Source organism: Lygodium microphyllum, chromosome 26 (genome assembly GCF_053477565.2).
Source record: "Lygodium microphyllum isolate KBCC chromosome 26, Lygodium_microphyllum_v1.1.10, whole genome shotgun sequence".
Classification (NCBI taxonomy): domain Eukaryota; kingdom Viridiplantae; phylum Streptophyta; class Polypodiopsida; order Schizaeales; family Lygodiaceae; genus Lygodium; species Lygodium microphyllum.
This window is the reverse complement of record NC_141160.1, coordinates 15,174,536-15,200,059: the sequence shown is the minus strand read 5'-3', so window position 1 is coordinate 15,200,059 and position 25,524 is coordinate 15,174,536. Positions and strand designations below refer to the sequence as shown.

The 25,524-nt window shown below is 39.6% G+C and overlaps 2 protein-coding genes across 2 annotated transcripts; one reads left to right on the top strand and one right to left on the bottom strand.

The window, feature by feature from the left end:
• Positions 1 to 1,280: 1,280 nt before the first annotated feature.
• LOC148013013 (uncharacterized) lies at positions 1,281 to 2,191 on the bottom strand. The gene is given in 4 exon segments (XM_087668023.1): positions 1,281 to 1,439; positions 1,524 to 1,560; positions 1,562 to 1,659; positions 1,751 to 2,191. Coding segments are annotated over 4 exon segments (735 nt in total).
• Positions 2,192 to 10,507: 8,316 nt separating this feature from the next.
• On the top strand, positions 10,508 to 11,484 carry LOC148013012 (uncharacterized; the record flags this gene model as incomplete). The annotated part of the gene is made up of 2 exons (XM_087667442.1): positions 10,508 to 10,650; positions 10,743 to 11,484. Coding segments are annotated over exons 1-2 (885 nt in total), but the record flags the coding sequence as incomplete, so codon positions are not given.
• Positions 11,485 to 25,524: the final 14,040 nt, after the last annotated feature.

Here is a 25,524-nt window from a genome sequence, read left to right as displayed (position 1 = left end):
TTCATCTTCTTCTCTGTCTCCAACTTTCATTGCAGCAGCCATGACTTCCTCCGGTTCGGGCAATAGAACCAAGAATGTAGCCTACTGGAGGACACTCACGAACAAGCACAACTCGCCCAAAAGCACACGAGGGAGGACACATAAGAAGTGCAATAACCATGGAAATTGCAGCAAGAAGATACCAAGATAGGATAGAGCGAGAAGTCCTTTGCTCCACCTTTGCTCCAAGAGAAGGGAGAAGACAAGCTGCAAGAAGACACACAACTCCCCCAAAAGAGAGAAGAGCCGTGCACTTCCTACAACCACTTTTTCCCATAAGCCTCCAAAAGCAACCACTTCAATTTATTCATACACTAAGGTTCATACATTGCTTCATATGTAAGGCTCATGAGACCTTTATTTTAATACCTACAAAAGAAAATAAACTCCTACTCCTCTTTGACTTGCAAAAGGATGTTTGATTTTTGAATGGCATTACAACTTGCGGACCTACTAAAATATGCCACCACTTACAAAATATGACATTTAACATTTTACAAAGATGTGTATGCCATAAATTTTGGATAAAAGGAAATATTGTGTCAATGAAGAACCACATTCTTTTAGCCTTTTTGGTGATGAAATTGGAGGCTATCACTCCAGTTATTAGGTTTCACTACAAGGGATCGGGCTCATACCCGCACTCCTAGCCGCACAAAATGACTTGGGAAAAAAAGTGTCGGGCCCGTGTAATAGCGCGTGTATCATCGCGGCCAGAGACATGCGTGTAAAAGCGCGTGTACAGTGACAGCCAGTTGCGCGAATACACGACCCCATACACGCGTTCTGCACAGTTTTGCTGCAAATTTACACACGAATATAACCAGACTATCCGCGCAAATATACGCGATTTTGACAGATGACACGCGCTTATACACGCGATCGCAGAGGGAAAAAAAAAATCCAGAGAGTGCTTTTGGGTGGCCAAAGGCACTCTCTGGATTTTTTTTTGGTGCATTGCACCATAAAAAAAGAGCGATTTAGATTTCAAGACTCACTCTCTATGAATACACGATTCAATATTACTATCTAAAACTTAATACACGACTCAATACTCACGATTCAATACATTGTCAATACATGATACATTTGTGTACAAGGGAGTCCATATGTCAAAATAGCCCATGGCTTTAATTAGGAACAAATATATACAAAGTCAAATAGGGAGCTAGGTGCAAAAAAGCCCATGGCTTCAGTTACAAATTTTTTTTGTACAACCACATCCTACAGTATTCTGAAAGCTAATCAGAGGATGATGAGGACCCTGTGCTCTCTCCATGATCAGAGGAGCTCGCATCGGTATGTTCCGATGAGTGGTGCTCGCCTCCACCAGGAGCAGTGGCACGAACATCAACAGTGGCGGCTGGATCATCAGGGGCAGGAGCATCAGCAGCTTGTGCCTGTTCAAGAAATATACCGTACGTAAGTATACATATATATGCAATTAAATAAACCGAAATCATTCATTTAGAGTTTTCAAGTACCTGTCGACCTTATGGTCTCATGGCCGCGTCAAACTGCGCGTCCCTCGTTTCTGAAGATGGCCCACGTGTCACGTCTGCTATTGCGGCGAGCATACCCAGTCTCGTGGGCTGTGGGCCCTCTCCCCATAACCCGTCGCTGTAACATAATCAAGATAGTTTGTAAGATCAAAACAATCATAGAATCAATGAATTTGGCAAACAATCAAATAAAGAGGCAAGTTACTTACGAACTCTGCCTCCCATGACTCGACGCTGCCAGATCCGAAATGCGACGATCCAATGGTCTCCATCTGGATCCGTCGTGCCTCCACATGCTGCCTGCTCTTCACGCCTCCCTCTGCGCGCTTCTTTGCCTCCTTCCACTCGCGTTTGTGGGCAGTGGCAGGTTTCTCACAAGGATAGCCACCCGCAGCTACATTCACCCCATCATCGTACGCGAGTTTCTTAAGGTGAGATCTTTTATTACTTAAGATCTCCCTTATTCGCGTCCTTCCCCATACATCCGAGAATGTCGCTCGTGGGGGATTGGGGTACCGACTATGTACACTATCTAGGACCTCCCTAACTAACCGGCTATCCTGATCTTTAAATTTTACAAAACAGTTTCTATACATGTTTGAAACTACCCCCCGCATATACTCCATCACCTCTTTCCCTCTCGCATCCATGACTACCCCGCCCCTATCCGTAACATCGTAGAAAATCTCTCCCTCCACCTCTCTCGCCTCCTCCGACTCCTCACTGTCTCCTCGTACATGCCTCCCTCCATGCCCTCTCTCACCGTGTGCCCTACTACCCCCCCCACCAAAGCACCCGCCACATAATCCTCCACTCCCGCTCTCCCTACTGCGGTGTCGGCTCTCATCTGTACTGCGGGAGTAGCCAAGACTAGGGGTGGCTGCACGTGACTGTGTACGTGACTGTGGCTGTGAGGGAGCACGTGATGGTGGCCGTGAGCCCTCACGTGACGGTACAGAGGAGGGTGTGCGTGAGTGTGTCCGTGCAGGGGTGTGTCTCCTCGGTGAGCATGTATGCGCAGGGGTACGTCTCGCCGGACTCGCAGGCGTAGACGGCAGTGGAGAGGCTTGTGTACTTGGGGGCGCGGTGTGACCTGGGAGTCTAGGAGGAGGATGGGCATACATATACTCTGTGAGCTCCACTGGATTAGGATGGCGCCCAAAATGGTTTATCATCTCCATCATCCAAGTGGCGTATGCCCACGGATCAGAGGAAGAGCCTGGATCCATGAAGAATCTGCAAAGCGTCGAAATTCCGCCTCAATGAACCAAGCAAAACATGCATATAAAAAATAAACATATCTCCTACAATATATCTCCTACAATATATAACCTACAACATATATCTACCATTCTAGAAAATAAACATATCTCTTACAATACCAAACATCGAATTAGTAGAAGATCATAAGCCAGAAGAAGAAGTTCATTTCAAATTAGTGACGAAATTCATGAAAAACAAAAACTCTTTCCTCTATCTTGACGGACATTGTCCATCAAGGGAGAAATGACTAAACACATACACAAGGGTTCCTTCTTCTCTCTTTCCTCTATCTTGACGGATGTCGTTTGTCAAGAAATAAATAGTTAAGCACATATACAATGTGTGTGAATTCTATCCTCTGTCGCTTTCAAGTACACATAGCACGGGTGGAAAGAAAGAAAGCGACAGATTTGCCAAAACAAACAAACGACAACCAACCTCTTTGAAAAGTCTTTGAAAAGTGAGTTCGTTGATTCTTGCTTCTCTCTCCCTTTCTGTGTTGTCTGCACCCTTTGCTTCTTTTGGGTAGTCCAAGAGGGAGAAAGAGGGCTTTTGAAAGAAAGAAAGCGACGCAGAAAGAAGAAGAAGAAGTGTTTTGAAAGAAAGAAAGCGGCGCGCGCGGTAGGTAAACGCGAAAAGCACGCGTGTAAAAGCGCGTGTAAAAGCGCAGCAGAATACATTTTAGACGCACCTGTACACGCGACACAGAGCCTGTTTATACTTTTTTTAAAAACTGATTGTTCTTGTGTATCCATTGTTTTGTGCATAGGATGTGTATGATTTCACTAAAAACTGATCCTACTTCTGTATTGGTTATTTTGGACATAGCATGTCATCATCCTCTTCAAGGAGTTCTGGTGAGGATGATGCCAGGAGGCATATTCCACGGTGGATTCTGTGAGGTTTTACGGTGGATTCCGTAAACTTAGATGACCGGGGCTCATACGCAAAGAGGATTCTTTGTGCGAGAAGTTGATGGGGACGCCTGTCCTTTTCGGGCGTTTCATTAATTTAGTGTGTACATGGGTGATTCCATAGCGGGTCATTCCGCAAAATGCATATTAAATTAATAAACGTTTATGAGTTTAGAGTGCGCACTCGTAATAAATTAAGGTTAGGATTTATTTCTAACCAGTTGATTTATTTATGTAGCTAAAGACTGCTAGGTATTCACTTTTGTCGGTTTAATTGTGTTATTTTACTAACGATTGTGAATGCTTCAGTTGATGTGTAGAGATAGCAGCAGTGGCGGAGGAAAGCATTGGAGTCTAGCGGGTTTCCGATCTTTGGACTATATTTTGATAGGCGCCACGCCTATATTTTGATTATGTCTATAGAGACATCGATTATTTTTTATTATTTTGTATGCGCTTATGCGCCTGGATATGTTATTTTTATTTGGACATTGAGATTGGGCGTGCCAGACTCTTTGGGCACCGTCCATTAGCTTTATTTTCCTATTTTTGGTAGAAAGCAAACTCAAAAGCTAAAAGCTTGTCATATTTTTGTAATTGGGCTATTTTTGAGCAAAAATATTGGAAATATATATTAAATACATGCTTTGTGAAGCGCTCACACAAGGCATGGGGGAGCTGACTAGTGCTTAAAACTCATAGAAGACTTGTTCGTTTGCAAAAACTCAGAACTGGAAAGTTGTTCGCAGCAAGCTGTTCTACCTATCTACAAGTTCGTTGAAGTACTTTCAGCAAACAGAGACAGAAATATTTCAGAATTTCTGAAAATTGAAGAAGAAAATACCCAAAAATACATAGCCTTGTAACCCCAAATTTGAGCTACGCTCATCCCGCTAACTGATTTTGAGTGAGAAAGGTTTGTTGAGTTTTACAAGATGACTACCCCACACATGGATGATCCTATGGCTGAAGACGACCTACCCGAGCCTACCATGGAACAAAAGCTGGACCTTATCATGTTACAATTGGACGGAGAGCGAAGAGCTAGGCAAGCCTTGCAAGCGCAATTGACAAAGCTACAAGGAGCGTCCACTGACAAAGAAGAACCTCAAGTTGAAGATTTGATACGCCGTACCATCGACGCCACTCTTGAAGCACAAACCATTCGCAAGGAATCCAAGATAAGTAAACGAAGTTTCAAGTTTCGCACTTTCAATGGCATAAGAGAAGGAAAGACTGTTTTATCATTCATTAGCCAGTTTGATGACTATTTCCATGAGGAAACTTATCCTGAGAAAGATAAAATCAAGTGTGTTACTAATCATCTGATAGATAGAGCATCACTTTGGTGGACTGTCGTCCGCAAGAGCATAGAATGTCCTGCTACATGGGAAGATTTCAAGAAGAAGTTCATGCAAAATTTCCTTCCACCGCAATTTCATGAGAAGGCTATCAAGCAATGGGATTTACTCCAACAACGCAACCGTGAGCCTATTCCACAGTATACAGAGCGTTTTTGGAATGCACTTTTACAGCTACGCATGCTTGAAGACGTACCAGAGACGACCCATAAGCGGAAGTACATGTCTGGACTTCTTGGACATTACTACGCTGAGGTGAATATGTTCAAGCCTGCTACCCTTGAAGATGCCATCTCCTTAGCTCACGACACTGAAGATAAGTTACGTGGAAGAGATCGACGACCACAGCCATTCCAAGCAAACGGTAATTATGGATCTAAACAATTCAATTCAAATTTCAGAAGGTTTAATCCAGGTCGTTTCTCATCACCATCTTTCCGCAAGAATTGGCCTAAACCACCCGCATTACCATCCACTATCAATCCAAATCCTAAGCCTATCCAACAAGCAAATCCAAATATACCCAGACTCCCAGCCATTGCAAATAATGTGACCAAAGCCAAGCCCATCGTATGCTACAAGTGTCACCAGCCAGGCCATCTCGCAACAAATTGTCATTCAAAGAAGCCATCAGCACATATCAACTACCTTGGAGCTATGGACGAGGACGAGCATGAGGATATGCCGGATTTCACTGAAGAAGAAGATGATCCTACTACTACTTCCGACACTTTACCAGGTATGCCTACTTTACATTCATTGTTGACTATGAAATGTATGGTGCATGGAAAAGAAAGAATTATATTACATGATGACGGTAGTACGCATGATTTTATTTCAGCAAAATTGGTAAAGGAATTGAAATTGCATACAGTACCTACGCACTATCGCATAAAAGCTGCATTTTTAGGCACTAGGTACAATGGCACACAAGAAGTTCAAAATTTAGAAATTCAAATTGGTCCATATATTGAAAGAAGAAATTTCTTAGTTGTCCCATTACAGTCTAGCGACATTATTCTAGGAATGCCATGGAGACACCAACATAATCCTAATATAGATTATTCCACGCACACAATGAATATTAATTTTCAAGGAAAACCTATTACCTTATTTGGTATGCATGCATCTCATATGTTTCCACTGCTTTCGCATACTCAAGCAAAACGTGCACTACGCAAGAATACTAAATCATATCTCATTTGGGTGAATGAATTGCACGCAAAAGAAACTCATATGCACCCTAGGCATAAGGAATTTCTTGCATATTTTAAGGACTGTTTTGCAGAAGACCTACCACCAGGTTTACCTCCATCACGTCCAGAAGACCATAAGATTGACCTAATACCTGGCACACAACCACCTTGCAAAGACCCATATAGGCACAATCAAATAGAGCAAAAAGAAATCCAGAGTCAAGTAGAAGAATTACTAAATAGAGGTTTAATTCGACCTAGCAGTTCCCCATTCGGTGCACCTGTGCTCTTAGTGAAGAAAAAGAATAATACTTATCGGATGTGTATTGACTACCGAGCATTAAACAAGATCACTGTAAAGAATAGGTATCCTATACCTAGAGTTGATGACCTTATGGACAAACTGCAAGGATCTTCTATATTTAGTAAAATTGACCTTAAATCTGGATATCATCAGGTGAGGCTAGATAGATCCGACATATTTAAGACTGCATTCAGGACACAGTTTGGCCATTACGAATTCTTAGTTATGCCATTCGGATTAACTAATGCACCTGCCACTTTCAGTAGAATGATGAACCGTATTTTTCTAAAATATCAATATTGTGTGATTGTTTTCTTTGATGATATTTTAGTGTTCAGTCAAAGTGAAAAAGAGCATTATGAGCATTTATCATTAGTTTTTCAATTACTGAAAGAAAATCAATTGTTTGCAAATCCTGACAAGAGTGAATTTTTTAAGACAGAAATAGAATATCTAGGTCATATTGTATCAAAAGAAGGAATAAAAGTTGATCCTAAGAAAATTGACGCAATATTGCATTGGCCTATTCCTAAAAATGTACATGAATTACGCTCATTCCTTGGTCTTGCTAGTTTCTATAGGAAGTTTGTACGTAATTTCTCATTACTTGCTTTACCACTGACCAAACTTCTTAAGAAAGGTATTGTTTACCAATGGACTGAAAATCAGCAGAAATCCTTTGACTTACTTAAACGTGCATTGACCAATGCCCCTGTCCTACAATTGCCTGACTTTAACAGACCATTCTTTTTAGTTGTGACTGATGCTAGCGGATCAGGAATAGGAGCCGTGTTAATGCAAGATAACCATCCAATAGCATATTCTAGTTCTAAGCTGAAACCCTCTGAGCTCAAATATTCCACTTATGACAAAGAACTCTTAGCAGTTGTCCAAGCATTGAAACAATGGAAGCATTATTTAATGGGTTCAGAATTCATGATAAAGACCGACCAGCAAAGCATTAGACATCTACTTAGCCAACCCCAAATTTCTGACCGTCATATCAAATGGGCTTCATTCATTCAAAGTTTCCATCCTATCATTCAATACCAACCTGGAAAAGAAAATGTAGTTGCCGATGCATTAAGTAGAAGACCTGCAATTCATAACATTTCTATCATATCTTTTGATTCTTTGATTGCTATGAAAGACACATATCACCAGGATATTACTTTTCATTCTGATTGGCAAAAATTAGTTCAAAATAATTTCATTCCTATTGATTCATTGTCATATAATGATGGATTCATGTTCTTTGAAAAGAGACTGTGTGTTACTATTCCATTCCGATCTTTTGTTTTAAATGAAATTCATTGTCCCCCATATCAAGGTCATAGAGGTATCATCTCTACATTACGCATGTTAACTGAAGATTTTTATTGGCCGCATATGGATGCAGATGTGTCTAATTTTGTTTCTGAATGTCTGATTTGTCAAAGAATAAAAAGACATCATGGTAAACAGTATGGGTTATTAATGCCTTTATCTATTCCATCTAAACCTTGGGAACATATATCTATGGATTTCATTACTGGCTTACCAAATACTAAATCTAACCATGACATGATTTGGACAATTGTAGATAGATTTAGTAAGCAAGCATATTTCATTGCATGTAAGAAAACTTTAACAGCATCACAAGCAGCACAGTTATTTTTGAAAACTATTTTTACTAACCATGGATTGCCGAAAGTGATTATTTCAGATAGAGATTCTAGATTTTGTAATAATTTCTGGATTACACTGTTTGCAAATCTAGGCACAAAGATTGATTTTTCATCTGCATTTCATCCAGAAACAAATGGACAAACAGAAGCCACAAATAGCACTATTTTAGATCTTTTACGTGCATACACTATCTCTAAACCTCAGACATGGGATACTCATTTGCATTTATTACAGTTTGCTTACAATAATACACCGCACACATCTACAAAGAAAGCACCTTTTGAAGTTATTTATGGACATAGATTATCTACACCTGTTGCATCTTTGTCTAATAGAATACAAAGTGCCGATGATATTGCTGTTATGCATAACACTATTTTTGATGAGGTAAAGGATATGATTGCTAAAGCCCAACAATCATATACCAAACAAGCCAACAAGAAAAGACAAGCCATGAATTTCAAAATTGATGATTATGTTTGGCTTAGAATAGAAAAGCGTAGACTGCAAAGTGTAGATAGACATCCAGTTGTCAAATTAGCCCCTAGATTCTACGGACCATTTAGAATCATTCATAAGATTAATGACAATGCATTCAAGTTAGAACTGCCATCACATTGGAAAATTCATAATACCTTCCATATTAGTTTATTGAGACCATTTAGAGGACAATTACCTATCCACCCTGTCTATGAAAACCCACCTTTACTAGAGGAAGAGACTGAAATACTTGAACCAGAAGCCATCATAGACACTGACTACATGACCACTAGAACTGGCCGAACGTATTCTAGATATCTAGTGAAATTTAAGAACCATCCTGTAGAAGAAGCACAATGGATGCACGCTAGAGACCTAAATGCTTTCCCCACTCTGTTAGCTCCACATTGAGCTAATAGCAATTGAGGTCAATTGCTATCCCACCCCGGGGGTATGATGCCAGGAGGCATATTCCACGGTGGATTCTGTGAGGTTTTACGGTGGATTCCGTAAACTTAGATGACCGGGGCTCATACGCAAATAGGATTCTTTGTGCGAGAAGTTGATGGGGACGCCTGTCCTTTTCGGGCGTTTCATTAATTTAGTGTGTACATGGGTGATTCCATAGCGGGTGATTCCGCAAAATGCATATTAAATTAATAAACGTTTATGAGTTTAGAGTGCGCACTCGTAATAAATTAAGGTTAGGATTTATTTCTAACCAGTTGATTTATTTATGTAGCTGAAGACTGCTAGGTATTCACTTTTGTCGGTTTAATTGTGTTATTTTACTAACGATTGTGAATGCTTCAGTTGATGTGTAGAGATAGCAGCAGTGGCGGAGGAAAGCATTGGAGTCTAGCGGGTTTCCGATCTTTGGACTATATTTTGATAGGCGCCACGCCTATATTTTGATTATGTCTATAGAGACATCGATTATTTTTTATTATTTTGTATGCGCTTATGCGCCTGGATATGTTATTTTTATTTGGACATTGAGATTGGACGTGCCAGACTCTTTGGGCACCGTCCATTAGCTTTATTTTCCTATTTTTGGTAGAAAGCAAACTCAAAAGCTAAAAGCTTGTCATATTTTTGTAATTGGGCTATTTTTGAGCAAAAAGATTGGAAATATATATTAAATACATGCTTTGTGAAGCGCTCACACAAGGCATGGGGGAGATTCAACCCAATTTGTCTCTTGTCTCATGTCGTGCTTGTTTTTACATTGGTTTTTGTGCTAAAAAGTAGAGTGCTTTGTTCTTGGGGACCTTTGGGAATTCACTACGTGAGCTACCTGCGTCCGATCTGCGCACCAGAGGATGAGACAATGCGTCATCGTGATCGCGACGTGTGGCTGGCACAAAGGATCAAGTGTACGTGTAATCGATGTCAAGGGTGCATTGTACGAGTGCGTCGAATTACATTGAATCACATCTCGATGTATGGAGAATGGATTCAAATAGGTTTAGAGGTGAGAAGATGTGAATTGAAAGTATTAAAATAACTCATGGTGTGCAAATTAATGGAGCGCGTTGTAATATATATACTGTGATTGAAGCAGGATGCAGTACCACACCCTAACATGGTGCCATACGCACGGCGAGAGCATGCAAAGCGTCGACGAGATGATGCTGGAGCTTCGGGATCTGTTGTCGGAGATGAGTGGGAAAGGGATGACAATAGCCCTGCACCCCACGAAGTTGTGGAAGAGGAAGTGTTTGATGACATGGTGCGGAATATTTTTAGGGATGATCGCAAAGGTGTGGACGACAATGATATGGAACAAGAGCATCTCTACAACGCTTCATCGACACCGGTTTTTGAAGGGTGCACATTCTCTATTTTACGTGCTTCACTTGAACTGCTCAATATACAAACAGTTTATGGATGGAGCAATGCAAGTCTTGACGCATTATTGAAGTAAGCATTGTAACTTGCAAATTTCAGTTAGTGGTTTTTGGTTTACAGTATAGGGTTTAGGGTTATGGGCTAATTGATGATATTGGATGCAGGCTATTATCAAACATGCTTCCAAAGGGGAATAGACTACCCACCTCAAGAGACAGAGCGAGGCGCTATGTGACATCTCTTGGAGGATTGGATTATGATCGCATACATGCATGCGTCAATGATTGCATTCTCTTTCGTGGGACGCATAAGGAGGCTCGACAGTGTCCCACTTGTGGTGAAGCAAGGTATAGAACAGATGTGAAGAGTTTTGATGTACCTCGTAAAGTCTTGCGACACTTTCCTATAATTCCTCGCATCAAGCACATGTTCAAGTGCAAATCCATAGCAGAGCTCATGTCATGGCATTCCTCGCATCGATCGGATGATGGCATGTGGAGAATTCCTGCAGACACTCCTGCTTGGAAGCATATTGAAGATGAGTGGCCCAGCTTTAAAACAGAGCCCAGAAACTTGAGACTTGGCCTAGGTATGGATGGAGTGAATCCGTTTGGTTTCAAGAGCACCGCATACAGCATGTGGCCGGTTGTGTTGGTGAATTACAACCTTCCACCATCAATGGCGATCAAGAAGGGACATCTTATGTTATCCCTTCTGATTCCAGGGAAACATAAAGTCAAGCATATGGATGTTTATCTTGAACCGTTGATTGATGAGTTGGAGGAACTATGGAGAGGTGTTGCGGTAGTGGACATTAGTAGGCCTCCCTCCTCTCGACACTTCGACTTAAAAGCAGTGTTGATGTGGACAATGCATGACTTTCCAGGATACAACGATTGTTCTGGTAAGAATTCTAACTACCTCCCGACTCTAATACTACTAGCTATATCAATTATAACTATTGACTTTATTATTCTAACTTTTTTTTTATTTTAACAGGTTTGAGGACATTGGGTAAACATGCATGTCCTATATGTGGCCCTTCATTGGTACATGAGTATGCTGATGGTTTGTGTAAGACCATATTCGATAATCATCATCGATTTCTCCCATCAGATCACCCTAAATATGCTCCTAGTAAGAGGAACATTCATCCACAGACACTTCGTGCAAAAGATTGGAAGCGTATTTGGGAGTCTTCAAATGTTCTTCCTCCAGATGGCATGAACAGGTACATCTCCATTGTTTTCAATCTTGTTTTGTGTAGTCTCTAAAGTTGGAATAAAGATGACAGTCTGCAATCCCTTGTGTAGGTACTCCATTTTTTTCCGGCTACCATATTGGACCCATCTCAAGATCAACCATCTTCTTGATCCCATGCACATCTTCAAGAATGTGGGATCTAGTATTTGGGAACATGTTATTGGTAAAAGAGACAATGTTAGCGTACGGGAGGACTTGCAGGTCGCAGGACGTATGCGTCAAGCTTGGCCACGAGAGGAGGGTGGGCACGTTCGTCTTCCGCCTGCTCCCTGGATTATATCAAAGAAGGAGGAGAAGCAGGTAAAGCAAGCCATCACCACTTTGCGTACTCCCACTGGATGCATGAGATCGTTGAAGGGAGCGTTTACAACCACTAAGAAAAGAGGGGTTGAGCAACTACATGGGTTGAAGTCCCACGATTGGCACAAGATGCTCCAAGTAAGTGTTTTCCAATTATTGTAGGTTGAAATTAAATTTTGTAATGCCCTAACCCAAATATACATGTGCTCTTATGTGCGCAGTTCATACTACCTACTAGCATCGACCATTGTGCAGACAGGAGTTTGAAAAGATGTATTTATAAGATGGGCGAGCTTGTGAGGTATGTAAATCCCATGTAAGATCACCCTTCATTATACCTTGCAAAATGAATGTGCATGAGGTATAACGTACTGTGCATTTATTTTTCAGATATGTTAGTTCCAAAGCAATTGATCCAGCCACATTGGATGATGCGCGTGTTATGGCAGTGGAGGTGGTTTGTATGGTAGAGGAGACTTTTCCGCGAACCATTCTCACAAGTCAACTACATCTCATTGTGCATTTAGTGGATGAAATTGCTTTATGTGGCACTGTGCATGCCCGTTGGATGTTCTTCCTAGAGCGCTTCATGAAGACCTTAAAAGACTTTGTGAGGCAAAGTGCAAGGCCCGAAGGAAGCATGGCTGAGGGTTGGTTGATACAAGAGTCTCTTGTATATATATCAGAATTTCTTGATCAGGTGGATAGCTCTTTGCCGCGACTATGGAGCAATGAAGAGGACTTGAGGATGACGTCTATTGTGCCTCAAGGAAATGGACAGAGCAAAGTAATTGAGAGAACATTGATTGATGATCTTAATTTCACTTGCATCCTTAATAGTGATGTGATGAGCAGATGGGTTACAAGATACGAGGATGCAAAGACAAAAAGGCAAGCAGACAGAGCTCTCTTTCGGAGGCAACATGGCTCTCGTAAGGCGTACCCTAAGCATCTAGCAACACTTCCGAATGATATTCATGTTGATTGGTTGCATGAGGAAATGGAGAGAGCAGAGAGAGATGAGGGGCTGCATATCACGGCGAAAGAATGGGAGTATGCACGAGGATGCATGTTAAAGGTACATAGAACAAATGTAAATTTGCATTCTTTGTAAGTGATTGGCTTTTCATATTTATTCACATTAATTGCTTACATAGATATTGCTTATATTTTGGTCCAGTGCACTATGTTCAATGCTATATGGTGTGAAGGCAAGCATTTTCGAACACAAAGAATAGATGAAAAGAGGAATACACAAGATTGCGGTGTCATTAGTAGCTTTGAGGGAGCCAATGGAAAAATGGATGATTATTGTGGCACAATCCAAGACATATACAGACTTGACTTTCGCCGCTTCTTTGTGTATGTTTTGGATGTCAAATGGCAAATGAACGTGGTGGAAAAAGGGCCTAACGCAATGATAAAACGCCATGCAAGTGGCTATGTAACTATTGACTCTACAAAGTTTTGGCAAACAAAGAAAGATAGACTCGTATTGCCACAACAATGTGAGCAGGTATGCATTTTTTTACAAATGTGTTTCATGTACATATATATCTAAGCTCGCGCACCCCTTGACTTTTGATATGCTAATTAATTAATGAATTATGTGTATTTGAGCAGGTTATCTATCTGCCAATGGTGCATGACAGTAAATGGTGGTATGTCATCCCTATTGCACCACGTTCCAAAGTAATGTATAATACATTCACTGATATGGAGCATATGGAGGATGTGGCAAGCCGCAAAGAAGATGATGTCGAACATGCCAATGTAGATGATCATGATAATGAGGATGAGCGTGCCATTTCTCATGATCATGAGGATGACCCTTCCATTGAGGATGATGGTGATGATGATGAGAATGATCAAGGCATCGGTACCATTATCAATGGGCAAAATAGCGATAGTAGAATAAATTTAATCGTAGCCTTACAAATTGATCAAATGGATATTGATGTTGATCGTTTGGCAAGGATGGATCTTATTGAAGATGAGATCGAACCCTAACCAATCCATCACTGTATTGTTCCAAATTCATGACATTTCTATTGTATACTTTGTCTTTCAATAACCATATGAAGATATATTTTTCAATATATTACGTTGTTGTAAGTGCATGTAGTGGGATTTTGTAATGGTTTGTAAACACTGCAATGCACAATGACATTTTTAAAACTTAATGGTTTTCTGTTTTGAAAAGAAATGGATTTCTGTAGTTAGGCTCTGTGTCGCGTGTAACAGAGCGTGTATTATGACAGACTTAACGCGCAAATACACGCGCCCACACATGCAATTATACACGCGCTGTTACATGCATGTATACACGCGCCCGATATTGCTGTAAGTATAAACGACCATACACGCGCCCGTAACTTTTCGCGTGTAATGGACGCGTGTATGGCGGCATTGTGTTGTAGTGTTTCTGTTTTTGAGACATTTGTTAACTCAAATCATTCCACACCAGCAATTACAACCTAAGGCTTTGTTGTAGGAAAAGTAATCCGTTGCTCTCACACCAGGTCACCAACAATATGGTTTTGTTATTACATTCAACAACTCGATACTCCTTTTTTTTTTTGCTGATTTTTCTCCCCCTCTGACATGATCGATTGCCTGTGTTCAGAACTGGCCATCCCTTGTCAAAAATAGAAACTGGCTAGATCTTGAAGTAATGATGCTCCTTCTCTCTACTTGCATCTATTACTGCTTGGAATCCCCTAACTAATGCTTGTAACTCGTTCTCTGTCATGACGATACTGAATAAAGTACAATAAAGCCGACCTATGCAAGCTTATGATCAGCTCTCAAAAAGCTACAGAGCACACAATCCATCTCCACAATCAACATAGCCCGCTATCATGGTGCCCCATGCTACCACATTTAGATATTACAAATTGACAAAGACACTATGTGCATCTTCTAAAGTCCCACATTTGATATGCATGTTGATGAGAGTACTGCCAACAACCAAATCCAAATCTTATTCAAACTTAGTAATCAGATAATGGCCTCTTTCAATGCTACCACAAACCTTTAATAAGGATAAAATTAAAAGTGTGTATGGTATGATACCTATCTGCTGCATCTTGATAAAAAGTTGTAATGCAAGTAGGCATTGCTCATGCTGAATATAAGTTGTAATGCAAGTAGGCATTGCTCATGCTGAATATAAGTTGTAATAATAGTAGTCCACGATTTTATGTCCCTAGTGAGCATAGAATCTCCATAGTTTGCAAACATGGTAAGAACACTATTCCAAACCATAAGGTTTGCTCCCATCCAAACTTGAATGCTAGTTCATATCACGTGCCTGCAACAAATCTCCACAGTTTACAAACATGGTAAGAACACTACTCGAAACCATAAGGTTTGCCTCCCATGCAAACCTGAATGCTAGTTCATTTATCAACTTTGCAACCTGCAAGTCAGCAAGATGACCATGTGCTTTTATAAGTGAAAAAAAAAAGAGATTCGTCTATTTCAATATCCCTCTAATACATTATTTTGAATAGTCCCAAAGCAGAGAGAAGACAATCTAGCTTCACATAGCCTTTGATTAATGCGTTCTAGAGAAGAACTTTTTTATTCTGGAAACTCTCAAAGACTTGGGATGAGCTTCCCAAACTACCATTAGGAGAAATATGGACTCTCTTTTTTGCCCCTTGAGGGGTTTCTCTCACCCCTCTCTCTCTAAAAAGAGATTCAAAATAATATTAGAATAAGAGATATTCTACAATAAAGCAAATCTCATATTTTTATTTTCAATAGATTTCACAGATTCTTTTATGCTCAAACTATAGGATAAGGTTACTTTTTCTCAAAATCCTCATAACTAAAAAAATACAATTCTATTTTCTGTAAAAACAGAGCCAATCATTAATATAGAACTCTTTAATGCCCTCATGACTTTTCAACATGAAAATATATTAGAATCATTCTCATTCTTGCTTCTTATTTTACCCAGAGACACCTTTTTGACTCGAGAGTTTCCTTGTAAATTTTTCTTGTTTTTGGAAAAGTATATGCCTATTTCTGGGCATTTCTTCATTCCCTCTCAAAGCTCTAGTTTTGTCCGAAATTTTGTGTACTCTTCTCCTTCCCAACAGAATATGGTTGCTTGCATACGAATTCTTCTGAAGCAACACTAAATACTCTCTACATTGCTACAAGCAATCTCACGAGTAGTTTTGCTAGCATTTTCTGAAATTAAATAGTCTCTATCTACAACACTCTTTACCCTACTACAAGAAATCTCCCTCTTCAGTATTGTGCTATAATATATCTTCCTCTTCAACACTCTATACTTCAAGTAATCAAGTGATAATGGATATATCTTTATTTTTTAAATCTGTGTGATGTTATTACTCTTCATAATTATTGTTGAATCCTTAAGTGTCAATTCATAAATAGAGAGAGAGAGAGAGAGAGAGAGAGAGAGAGAGATATATATATATATATATAATATTTTGGATAGAAAAAAAGATAATATTGGATGCTGATTAGAGGTAGATTAAAAGCTAAGATTTTAGGCAGATTAGGGGTTGATTAGGGTCTATCATGACTAAAAGAAAGAGAAAGAGAGAATATCCAACTGGGTAAAAAAGAACATAAATATGATGAATCAAAGTGATATAATTGTGTGATTTGAGCTAGTCCAGAATTAATTGCATGCTGCTGGATTGATGCTGACCTGCAACTCCCTAATATTTCGACATTCTTCCTATTGATCAAAAAATTGGCATTGACTCCTTAGCTTACTATTAATCAAAGGGGTGTAATTGTGTAATGTTAAAGTTGGTATATATGTTTCTTTATGGGATGCAAGTACAGGAAATACCAAAAGAAAGAGAGATATTCACTTTCAATTGGAGGATGAATATGCATCAATGTTCCAAAGAACTGTAGAAAGGGATGATGCAATAAGATACAGGATGTAATAAGAAATAAATTTAAGAAAAAGAAACGCAGACCTTTGAGTTGATGGGTGCATTTATCCACCCGATCTAGTCACTTAAAGGCAACCACAATTGGAAGGGCTTACATCATTTGTAAAGTTAGTTTGTGAAGTCAATAAAGGATTGTATGGATACACATGTACACTTGTCACAAAAGGATTAGCAGGGGTTTATTAAGGCTTGACAAATATGCAAACAAGATTACAAGGGAATATGCAGTATTTGATGGAAAATGATAGATTATTGGCTGAGAAGGATAGGGAGAACCAGAGCCTACAACAAGCAACATCTGTTATTGAGAATGCTATGCAAGTTGCACACATGCAAAATATGGGGTTAGCCTACAACAAGCAACATCTGTTATTGAGAATGCTATGCAAGTTGCACACATGCAAAATATGGGGTTACAGTCTAAAGTTATGGACTTGGAGAAGGAGAATTGAAACATAAAGAGGAAGCTCAAAAAAACTTTGGAGATTGGGTCCACTTTAGAAACCAAAGAAGCGCGTCGACGCATTCGATTAGTTAAACCAATTCATCAAATAACCAAAGGAAGTGGACAATATCATAGACGAATATATGCTCAATCTGCTACAATGACAAATATGTTCTCTCATGTAGAGAATGATACTATTTTCAAAGTCCTAAGCAAGGATATGGTCAAAAGTGCATTTGAAATTTGTAAATTCAAGGACATCATAGATGGTGTCGCAAGTGAACATCTTAGGGATGTGAGCAACTTGTTCACTTATATCCCTAAGATGTTCACTTGCGACACCATCTATGATGTCCTTGAATTTACAAATTTCAAATGCACTTTTGACCATATCCTTGCTTAGGACTTTGAAAATAGTATCATTCTCTACATGAGAGAACATATTTGTCATTGTAGCAGATTGAGCATATATTCGTCTATGATATTGTCCACTTCCTTTGGTTATTTGATGAATTGGTTTAACTAATCGAATGCGTCGACGCGCTTCTTTGGTTTCTAAAGTGGACCCAATCTCCAAAGTTTTTTTGAGCTTCCTCTTTATGTTTCAATTCTCCTTCTCCAAGTCCATAACTTTAGACTGTAACCCCATATTTTGCATGTGTGCAACTTGCATAGCATTCTCAATAACAGATGTTGCTTGTTGTAGGCTAACCCCATATTTTGCATGTGTGCAACTTGCATAGCATTCTCAATAACAGATGTTGCTTGTTGTAGGCTCTGGTTCTCCCTATCCTTCTCAGCCAATAATCTATCATTTTCCATCAAATACTGCATATTCCCTTGTAATCTTGTTTGCATATTTGTCAAGCCTTAATAAACCCCTGCTAATCCTTTTGTGACAAGTGTACATGTGTATCCATACAATCCTTTATTGACTTCACAAACTAACTTTACAAATGATGTAAGCCCTTCCAATTGTGGTTGCCTTTAAGTGACTAGATCGGGTGGATAAATGCACCCATCAACTCAAAGGTCTGCGTTTCTTTTTCTTAAATTTATTTCTTATTACATCCTGTATCTTATTGCATCATCCCTTTCTACAGTTCTTTGGAACATTGATGCATATTCATCCTCCAATTGAAAGTGAATATCTCTCTTTCTTTTGGTATTTCCTGTACTTGCATCCCATAAAGAAACATATATACCAACTTTAACATTACACAATTACACCCCTTTGATTAATAGTAAGCTAAGGAGTCAATGCCAATTTTTTGATCAATAGGAAGAATGTCGAAATATTAGGGAGTTGCAGGTCAGCATCAATCCAGCAGCATGCAATTAATTCTGGACTAGCTCAAATCACACAATTATATCACTTTGATTCATCATATTTATGTTCTTTTTTACCCAGTTGGATATTCTCTCTTTCTCTTTCTTTTAGTCATGATAGACCCTAATCAACCCCTAATCTGCCTAAAATCTTAGCTTTTAATCTACCTCTAATCAGCTTATAGTATACTCTACCAGCTTATAGTATACTCTACCAGCTTATATCTGCCTAAATTAGTGAGTCATATAGTATACTCTATCAACAATTGGATACAGGATATAAGCAAGTCTTCAAAACAAAGTGAGTAATGCCTCTACCAAAACCATTTCACGTGAAGAAGGCTCAAAAACAAGTAAATGAGAAAGTTTTAGAAATAATTAGTGAGACAAGGCATTTGGAAAATACATACGTATTGAAGTATAGTTCCAAAGAGGTTTCATTTGTATTGAATGCATCCAACAACTTTATATTGGATATATGTAGGGCTCAAATTGCTATGGTCAAGTTCTACAATATGTCTATGGAATAATGTAGAGGCAAGGTTAAGTTTGTCTTCAAACTTAATGAAAGTAAGATTATTAAGGGGAAATAACCTAAACGTGTGAGTATAACGCTTATGAATCGAGCATTGGATCCCAACATCAATGAAAACCATCCTTTATACTTAACTCTACATTTAGAGAATGAAATATGGTGGCTTGCAGCATTTGAAGTACCAAAGGAGGACTAGGAAGTACTTAAAGTTTTTTTAAACCTCACTAATGTACCCATTGCTATTCAATAGCAAAATAATGGAGAAGTTTTGCACATCGAGGGGTTTGGGGACTATCAAGTTGAATGGCATCTTGCAGGTGATTTAAAAACATTGAAGTGTATGTTTAGTTTATCAAATGTAGCGAATGCAAAATTTTTGTGCATATATTGCATGCAAACTAGGAAGAAAGGAAAAGATGGAAAAAAAGAATGGCTTACCAAGGCAAGACAACAAGATGCTCCAACACATGATCAAAAAGATATGAGAAATGGAATGCTAGTTTCCAGTGCATCCAAACTGGCACCCTATTTTTGAAATACCACTTACAAGGGTTCACTTTTGCACATTGCATTGTTTGGTTAGAATAATTGAGAAGCTAGTATATGAATATATATGCTTTGCATACAAGATGCAGCCTTTGTCAGAAGTTGATGCTACATACAAGAAGGTAAAACAAGTCATCTCTAAAGTTGTATTGCACGGGAGCCAAGTAGAAAAAAAAAGGACAGGGAAAAATTCGAGAAAGAGTGGAAATATCCCTTGTAAACCATGCTTTGGTGGACCCAAGGCTAGGAAGTTTATATCTCCACCTCGAGATGGGGAAGGCTATATACTTGTAAAATAACCAGAGAAGTATGAAGCATGGAAAAAGTTGCACCTTGCTATTCCAGATTGGAGCAATGGGGGATGAACAAGGATTTCAAAGGCAGATGTGTGGATACACCTAGATAGATTAGCATCTCTCTTACAAAAGTTGAGCTTTAGGCATGGTGATGCCAAAGAGATAGTTGCTAAATTTCATTAGTCTATGGTGGAGGCATGGACTACAAATAGTATAACACACTACATGGTCATTCTTGCCACCATTACAAAAACAATCATAATTTTGAATTAGTTTGTGTTTCTAATCTCTCTTCTTGTGTAGCATAGACTTGAAGCATATGGTCCATACTTTGCAAATCAAGGAATTTTGGTAGTATGGTCAACTCAAGGCATGGAACAATCTCATTGGCAAGCTCATTGTGCTTTTTAAAAGGCAACTGATCATGGAGGTGGCATCAATGATTCCAATTCTATGAGGCAATTATTACAATGGTGGTATAGGAGATTAGAGATACGATACAAGGAAAAATAAAAGAAGTCCAAAATGTCTCAAGCAAACCTTATAAGTAGGGCAATATATGAAGTGAGAAAAGCAAGATATGAAAATGGCATAGCTAGATAACGCCACACAAAATGGTTGGCAACCTAGGAGAAAGATGGCAAGAAATGGAGACCTAGATAAAAATAATACTTTTGATGGATTTAGAGTCCATAAGTGAGCATAGGTACCCAAGATACGACACATCAATACTCCTATCTTTAACATGAGATGTCTTGCAAATTTTGTTAAAATTTTTTTCAAAGTTGATTTCAAACTATATTTTTTAATTTTAAAGTTCATTTACACCACAATAAGTTTAAAAGTTTCGTACTTAAGTCAAGTCTCTCCTTTCATTTTTTTCCATTACCCTTCACTCTATCCTCCACCTTTCTATCCTTCATCATCACAACCATGGCACGTTCCCAGATTCCTATCAAGAACGCACTTGCAAGAGCAAGAGCTCAAAACTCTTTTGAATCTAGTGAGTATACTATGAGTGACAAAAGTCCCTTAGTGGGTGACAACAGTGGTCCTACTACAGCTAATAATGGTGGTGCCACTCTATCCAACAATGGTGGCCCTAGTGTGGTCAATAGTGATGGTTCCCCATTGTCGAGAAATGGTGGTCCACATGCTCCAGTTGCTCCACCTCCCACTACTGCTCTAGGTGGTAATACACATCCACCAACACATAAGAAGCGAAGATGGAGACCAGGCACAGCTACGCTATGTGAGATAAGGTAATTCTAGAGGAGTGCCAACTTGATTATTCCTAAGAAACTATTCTCTAGGTTGGTGCGAGAAATACTGCAAGATTTGTAGTTAGGGTGTCATCACAAGTTCTTTTCAAGGAACCAGGCAAGGGATGTGGGGTGATGGTCAAGCCAGGCCTTGCTTGCTCTCCAAGAAGCAAATGAAAGTTACTTGATTGATCTAATTGGTGATTCTCAAATTTTAGCCGTTCATGCTCGATGTATCACTATTAAGCGCATATATAAGGTTCTTGTTCGTAGGATCCACGACAACAAGGATGCATTTAATATTAATGTCAACAATATGCTTTGAGAAGTTACCTTGTAATTGGATCTATGTTTTTAGCCCAGGTTTGGTTGTAGATTATAAGGAGCTTAGTTTTGGTTTATCTTTCCACTAGACCTTCAAGTATTTGATAGCAGCAGTCTACAAAATGGAGCTAAATTTTACCTAGCTCTAGTTGTACTTAGTGCAATGTACTATCTACTGTGTATTTTATGGTTTCATAATGCCAAATCTGATATTTGATAATCTATTTTTCCATGATTTGAATTGTGTGTATTCCAATTTTCTTATTTTGGAAAGTAGTTTTGTTGGGGATAAATTCAATGCACAATCATGCACACATCAGTGATCAGTTGTACATGGACCGATGCGCTATATCTTTATTGTATTTAGCGGTTTAGCAAAATTATATTCGATATGCCATATTCCATTTGACCCACGACTTATTTTTTGTGAATTTTTAAGTTTCTAATATTTCACGTAGTTTGATTGAAAACACATTTAATATGCAGTTCTGCACACTCAGTGTGGTGGTGAGTTTTTCTATTATCAATAAAGTATAATCAAGTTAATGTATTTTCAAAAAATGATTGAACCATCAATTTTATAAATCGAAATCTGGTAAAACTTTACCCACATACTGGGCATCATAAAAACTTATGGATATTAAAAAATTGGCCCCATTGGAAGTCTATGCGACACCTGTCAAGAGGCTATGGCATCTGGGGCAGCCCTAAATCCCCAGATTCAAGGCCCTAGATGCCAGAGCCTTCGAACATGTACCAAAGAGACCTTTGATGAGGCTAAATTTTTGCTGGGTAGTTGATGTATGCAAAAGGAGTCCACAGATGTAATGTGTCCACTAGTATCATCCAGGACACGTCTTAGCAGTCCATTGGAAAGGATGTCTAGAAAGCTCCGCCCGGCACTCCCATGGAATGTTACGCGGTTTGCGATCTAGGGCTTTCCGCATCTACCCTGTAGCGGAAGTATTCTGGCCGTTCCCACTTAGGATCAACCAGAATTAGGGTTTTTCTTATTGGTCATTTCTTAACAGCAACTAGCGTCGGACCCAAGTGAACTACTTTACGCAGAAATGCCAGGTTCGAAGCGGATTCATGCTGCACTTGGTTCAAAGAGAATGGGAAATGAGAGGGATGAAAAGTTCAACCTCTCTTCCATAAGGCATAATCCCATTCCATTCCCCTAAAACAGTGTAAATCGGTTAAGACATAACTTTAGGTCAACGCTTTCGTTGTTCGTGTCCTTTGACAATCATCCCGTTGTTCTTCGAGATTTGAGAAAAGTTCCCGGCCAACCGAGACCACCCAGCCGTAGGACGGACCCATGGCCTATCCTCCACACTTTCCTTGGTTTGTTTTAGTTATGTAATTATCTAACACGTTGATTGGACATGTAACAATCAACTTCTTTAATTAATCTGTTAAGCACTGTTTCTTTCATGTAATCTTATCACGTGACATAGAAAAACAATATCAGATAATGTAACGTGTCCCCTAGTATCATCTAGGACATGTTTTAGCAGTCCATCGGAAAGGATGTCTAGAAAGCTCCACTCGGCACTCCCATGGAATGTTACGGGTCTTGCGATCTAGTTCTTCCCGCGTCTGCCACGTAGCGGAAGTATCTTGGCTGTTCCCACTTAGGATCGACCGGAATTTTGGTTTTCCTAATGGGTCACTAGCTAACAGCAACTAGCGTCAGACCCGAGCGAACTACTTTACACAGAAACGCCAAGTACAAAGCGGATTCACGCTGCACTTGGTTCAAGGAGAATGGGAAACGAGAGGGATGCAAAGCTCAACCTCTCTGCCATAAGGCATAGTCCCATTCCGTTCCCCTAAAACAACGTAAATCGGGTAAGACGTAACTCTAGGTCATCGTTCTCGTTATTCTTTTTGATGATGATGATCATTCCGCTCTCTTTCGAGATTTATGAAAAAGGTTCCCAGCTAACCGGGACCACCCAACCGTAGGACGTACCCATGGCCCATCCTCCGCACTTTCCTCGGTTTGTTTTAGTTATGTAATTATCTAACACATTAATTTGACATATAACAATCAGCTTCTTTAATTAACCTTGTTAAGCACTGGTTCCTTTACGTAATCTTATTACGAGACATAGAAAAACAACATCAAGAAAGTTCTTTTAACATTTCATCATTTTATCTTTGAAATACAAGGAGTTCCGCCCGTAGGCTTTTCCATAATCTGCCCGAAGGCTAACCAGTAATCTCTAGGGATCACTATTCCAAGCTTCCTGTGGGCCTCGAGATCCAATCCCGAGTCACGTTAGCCTCTAAATGTAGGACCCAGAAGGCGAGGAATTTACGGCCAGAGCCCCCCTGGCACCCAAGCGTCCTCCTGCTCCAAGTAGAACTCAACGGAGAGACCTCTCGCGGCGGGTTCAGTCCACGTTCCCGGCGCGGTCAACAACCCCCTTGGTTAGGGTCAGGCAGGTAGTCGGGGGTAACTGAAGCTGCCTCTCCCTTCATGCCTTTAACCTGAAGTATAGGTACTTGTTTAATTTATAATTCATAATTCAAACAGAGCCCTAAAATCTCTAGCAAGCACAAACATTTCCATTAATCAACCCAGTTGTATGGCAAACTACTAAGGAAGTGTTCTTTCCTTTTTGAGTGTATCAGCAGTCGTTCTCAAGATGTCTTGTAAACTTGGCAAGATCCCTTATATTCGGGTGTAGGGTATACCCAACTTGGTTAACCCTAAGGTACCTTAGATATGCTAGTTTCTATTTTACAACTTTCCTTATTTAGAAGGATATCCAAAACTACGTCTTTTTGCAAGATAACTTGCGTAAGGATCTGCCACAGCAATACTTTAATCCTGTCGGCTGGGATTACACGGGTTACTTCCTCATATACATATGAGTTCATTTCAACCCTCTGACCTTGAATATGTAAAGTCGAATTTACATGAGCTTCCACAAAAATGAACAGCTTCACGACTTTCAAGTCTTCCATTCACTTGATCCTCTTTAGGTTGGTCTGTAGATAAGCGAACCGGTGGGCAGCTATGTAGTAGATTCCTGAAGACCCCGTCCATCTTCAATCTATATATAAAGGTGATGGATTATAAATCTGCTCCAGGATGTTCATCATCCCAATTCTTTGTCTATAATGCGGACTTCTATTACATGGTCAACTCCCGAACAAAATAGCTTCGACAAATTGAAGCAAAGTTTGGTATCAGCACCTATTCTAAAACTTCCTAACCTCAATAATGAGTTCGAGGTAGTAACTGATGCCAGCATTCTTGCCTTGGGGTGTGTACTTATGCAGGAAGGTAATCCAGTAGCATACTCTTCAAGGAAAGTGAAGAGTCATGAAAAGAATTATGCCACGCATGATCTGGAATTATTAGTTGTCATCTATGCTCTAAAGCTTTGGAGACACTACTTGTTGGGTAACAAGTTTACTCTAATAACCGATCATAAGAGTCTCAAATGGATTTTTACACGGAACGAGCTCAACATGAGGCAACGTCGGTGGATCGAAGTATTGGAGGAATATGATTTTGAAATCAAGTACCGACCAGGGAAAGAGAATGTAGTTGCCGATGCACTCGTTCGCAAGGCATTCCTAAATTCCCTAATCTTGCAGAATCCATCAACGGCCAGATCTCTGGCTACAAAGGTATTTATGCCAAGCAACCCTATACTTGAACTAGCTAGAGAGGAAG